General features: G+C 45.9%; 1 protein-coding gene across 1 annotated transcript in view; it reads right to left on the minus strand.

Moving 5' to 3' along the window:
* The window catches only part of PRR5L (proline rich 5 like), a 19,419-nt gene extending 17,475 nt beyond the window's left edge, over positions 1–1,944 (minus strand). The window contains 2 exon segments of the mRNA XM_008939985.1: positions 705–785; positions 1,775–1,944. Coding sequence (XP_008938233.1) covers positions 705–785; positions 1,775–1,944 — 251 coding nt within the window.
* Positions 1,945–4,752: the final 2,808 nt, after the last annotated feature.

The following is a 4,752-nucleotide window of genomic DNA, read 5'->3' on the forward strand; positions in this document are numbered from 1 at the left end:
GGGGTAGCTGAGACTGCTGCTTAGTCTGTGCTTAGCCCAAAAATTGCCATTGGAATCTTGGTGCTCAGGAAAAATTAAATAGAGGGTGGGATGGGGGGCATATAAGAAGGAGATGGAGGAGGAATTACATCCATGAGCTCTGACATTACTCCTCTTAGCAGGATTTACAACCCAAGTGAGACTAAATTGGACTTTATCTACTCTACACTCCTCTCTGTTGCTAACTAAACTTTCCAAATAATCAGAATGAAACCACAGATAATCATGAAACTGGCTTTAAAAAAAAAAAAAAAGAAATTGTACTTTTAATCATCACTGGCATCAGTGTTAGAAAACGTTTGTGAGGCTTTTAGGGTTTTTTAGGGTTAGGGTTTGTATTTTCAGGCCTTGCTCTGCAATGATCACGTGAAGATCAAGCTTTTGAATTAAATGCCAGCTCCCTAGGAGGGGACAACACCCTTTTAATGCAAGTCAAAGCTGCACAGCCACAAAATTCAAGGAAACATCATCACCCAAGTGCCATCCACTCCACCCAGCAGCAAAAAACAAGTAGATGAGCCTGAAACCCCAAATCCATGCTCAAGATTGCTCCAACCCCTGCTCCTCCCACCAAGGTCCTCAACCTGCAGTTCTGCAGGACAAATTAAAGCAAAGGCCAAAGGAGCAGCAAGAAAATTCCCTTTCCATGCCTCTCAAACACCTACCTGATGTTTTCATTGAGGGTGTAGAGTTCATTGTTCTGCAAGCCTCCCCCTTTGAAGACATTTATCACAGCTGTTTGAACACTGCCAAGAAAAGGAAGGAGACAGGAGACCATCCATGAGAAGCAGCCACCAGTGTGACTTAGCACAGAGCCCATGGCTAGCTGCCATGAGGAGACACAGATTTTTGGCCATAGCTGCCAAATGCACAACACTGCCTTATCCAGTGGATAGGAACCAGCAGGAACTACCCAACCTGCAGCCTTCTGGAAGACACTCTGCAGCCAACATCACCCCAGACCCAACTTTAAGCCCTGCTGATGCTCCTGAGATGCTGTTGGAGGTTTCTCTAGCCCCTACTTCTCTCACCAGCACATAGGAAATCATGAAGTGACAGCATGCAAGATGGTTTAGCAAGTCTAAAGGCTTGCCATGGCTAGCCAGTGGAGGTGTCACCCCCTTGATGGATGTTCCTTTCTGTGGAGCTGGTGCAAGGTGGCAGAAGGGCAGGTGGGAGCACCCACTTTTGGTGGCAGGAGGCCACTAGATGAGATGAGGATCTCTCCCTCTTCACCCCACACATTGTTTTCTCAGTGGCCACTGCTGCACGACACGACTGCAGGCAGGATTGGGCTGTCAATAGGAAATGCTGATAGAAGCCACAAGCTTAGAAGTTGGCAGAGGAACCTATCTGTGGTAAAATCTTCATCATCTACAACTACATGCCTGTCAGGCATCAAGAAACTGGCCTTGATTATAATCCTAGGAAAACACTTTCCTAAGTGAGACTTAAAAGAGGCAACTGCTAACAAAGAGCAATTCTCTTTCACTTCAAGACAGCACCTCTGTAAAAACCTTGGCCAAAACCAAGGTTGAACACTACCAAGACTGATTTTTTCACCTCCATGGAGGTTTTCAGCACTGGCAAAGCTCGGGGGTGGCAAAAATTCATCACGTGTGCCGATAAGCAGACAAGCTCAACCCTCAGTGGTCTGGAGCACAGGTAGAGGTGGGTGGCCCTGATGACAGGGCTGCTGAAGGGTGAGAGCTCGGGGCAGGTGGGTGCTGCTCACCTGTTCCAGGCTGAGTTGGAGCTGAGCTGCAGAGCCTGCCGGGCGGCCTGGAAGCGGGGCAGGTCGCTGAGGACAGGGGAGCTCATGAACCGAGGTCGGGGCCTTCTGAACGAACCCATCTTGTGCAACTGGAGAGCCAAGGATGGAGCTGGGGTGAAGCCTCCAGTCATAGGGTCGGGTGGAGTGGAGCAGGGCTGCCAGAAAGTCTCCTGAAGGTCTCAGTGTCAATCTCAGTGATGTCAACAAGTCTTCAAACACAAGGACTCAAGCCTGCAGCAAAAGCAAAGAGACTTGGACGAGGAGTTCACCCCCGTGTAAGGCTGGGCCACGGACACATGTTAACAGCAGGTTTGGCCAAACCTCTCAGAATTCAACAGCAGCCTTCTTTTCCCTTAAATAAGGACCCAACACAGCTAGTCAGAAATACAAGTGTGGTCTCTTGCCATTCCAATTAGCAGAGATCTCAAAACTCTTCTGCCAGAGGCACTTTAGAAACACCTTTATACAGAGAGCCATTCAGCCTGTATAAATCAGTTTTCTTTCTTCACTTTCCACTATTTCACCAGAAAGGAACAAAAGATGAAGAATGGAAGAAAATAGGAACAGCCAAACACAATGGTTTGGGTTTATTTTTTTTTTGAGAAGTGTTGTGCAAGGGGAATGAACCCACTCGTTATAAATCCATGACAAACAGGATACAATAGGGAGCTGCTGCAAAAGACAATCTGCTCTGACAACTAGATATTTTGAGAGCATGCAGGACTCATGTGTTTATTTTGTTTTCTACAGAATGAGAAGTAATTGCTAGGCTAAACCCAGAATGTCTGTATTTTCCACTCTGATCATCATCTCCATATAGACGAATCTGTGGTCCCGTGTAAACCACAGAAATAGAAGTAGTTGGCTTGGAGAAAAACCACCAAAAAAATCTTTGGCCAACTTACTGTACTTCAAAATCTTCCTGCTTCAGAGGAATACAAGCAATAGGTGTAGTTGGAAGTCTGGAGAATGGGGGGAGAGAGGAGGAAAAAACAACCACAAACAAAAAAAGTTGTGTAACTGAGCTGCCCATGAAAAATGTCAAGTAAAATCCTCTTCTCTGCTACATCCCCAGCATGAGGTGGAAGGGGAGATGCTGAGTATCTGCACAGGGCTTCTCAGCTGACTAGTGTGCAGCTCCAGGAAACTCCTTCCCTCCCCAAGCTGTGAGCAGCTCTTTCACACGTCAGAGAACAGCTCTCTGCCCGTGGGGCCAGGCTCCTTGCACTCTGAGCTCACTCTGCCACCCCTCATGGCCCTCTCAGATTCTCATCAACCTCCACAAACCCCTGGCTGTGCACCATGAGCCCCGCTGCTGAGCAAGCTCCAGGAGAAGAAACCTCAATTTTAGGCACTGAAACGCGAGGTATTATCATTCTTAGTGCTATTCAAGAAACAAATAGGGTTGTTTTTCCCCCACAAGCTGAACACAGTTGGCACAGATCTTTGCACAACTGGAACGTGGCTACAAGGGCAACTTTTTTCTGTCTTGAGACAACTTCTGGCTGCTTTTGGAGATGACAAAGCCCAGCCTTTCATGGCATGAGCTTAGCCCTGCCTGCTGTTGCTTGGAAGGGCAACAATCTGTTGCTTCTGTGGCTTCACCCAGCAGTGCAATAAAATTTCTAGCTTAACAACTTTTACACAGATTAATTGTCAGATTAAGTTGCAGAGGGAAAGCTTAAATTCAGAAATGTAAATCATGAGAACCACCTCTGTGCATATATATTCTATAATATAGAAATACACACTTATTCAACATTTGGGTAGGAAATTTTTGGCCTGTCCTTTACAAGCAGTGAAACACCAGGATCAGGAAGGTGTCTCCTGAGTTTGGGCTGTGGATTTAGGAGATGGATTCCACAGCAGAACTGTGGCATTGTGCAGGGCCCCACAGCAAATTTCCTGAACCTTTCTCACCAAGGGAACTTCTGCTCATGGAAACATATCCCTGTTTTCCCTCAGTCTCTGTTACAGGCATCCAGAGAGATGATAACAGGCTCTTGGCTGCAAAGAGCAGATAAGCCACTCCTCTTTACCTTTCCTCCCTCAACACCACTCTGCAATCCTGGGTTTCTAGCAAGTCAACCTCGTTGGGAATTTAAGCCAAATCCTTCAGCTTTAGGACTAGACTCAGAGTCTTATTTTCATTCCTTCAGGATTCAAAGACACAGACCTATCTTACCTAGCTCTTTTCTATCTGCTGAATGACAGGCATAGCAAACTGCCACTCTAAAAGCAGACTAGCCATCCAATAGTGTCCAAACCTAACTCACCCTCATGCTATCAGAACTGGAAATGCCAAAATCTGTGACTTTTCTCTCCCCATCTCCACAGCCTATTTAAATGAGTTGTAGAGTTTCACAAAACTCAAAGTAACAGAGCATTTACTACAAAACAGACTTTTGGCACAGAGCAGGTGGCAGATCCCGTGCCCCTGAAGGTACAACCAAAGCACCCAAACTTCCCTGAGACTTGATTTTCCTTCCACAGCAGCTGGTTTCCACTGAAATTCTCCTCCAAGGCAAGGCAGCCTTGTAGATACTGCTTCATTTTCTCAGGGAAGTTGCATTAGCAGTTTTTTTGGCACTGTCCACGATGTGCATTCTGCAACGTGCCATTTTTTGGCTTTTTTTTACTGAGAGAAATGACCCTTGTGGCAAGAAAGGCATTAAGATAGTTATAGGTTAGTGGTATTCAGGCTATTTTAGCTATTGGGAATGAAGAGTATTTAGGAAAATGCTGAGTGCAGCAAGGAACAATTTTCCTTTTGCTGTGAAAACTCTCAGAGAATCACACAGAAATATTCAGAAATTTTGTCCTCCTAGAGGCCTGCAGTCCAAATTTACTCCCACTCCAGCCTCCTTTTCCTAGGATTAAAGGGTTTTAGAAGACTACAAAACCCAACCTCCTTCTAATAGTGCAGATGAACCTTTTCC

Source organism: Merops nubicus, unplaced genomic scaffold (assembly GCF_000691845.1).
Source record: "Merops nubicus isolate BGI_N331 unplaced genomic scaffold, ASM69184v1 scaffold9075, whole genome shotgun sequence".
NCBI classification, from domain to species: Eukaryota; Metazoa; Chordata; class Aves; order Coraciiformes; family Meropidae; genus Merops; species Merops nubicus.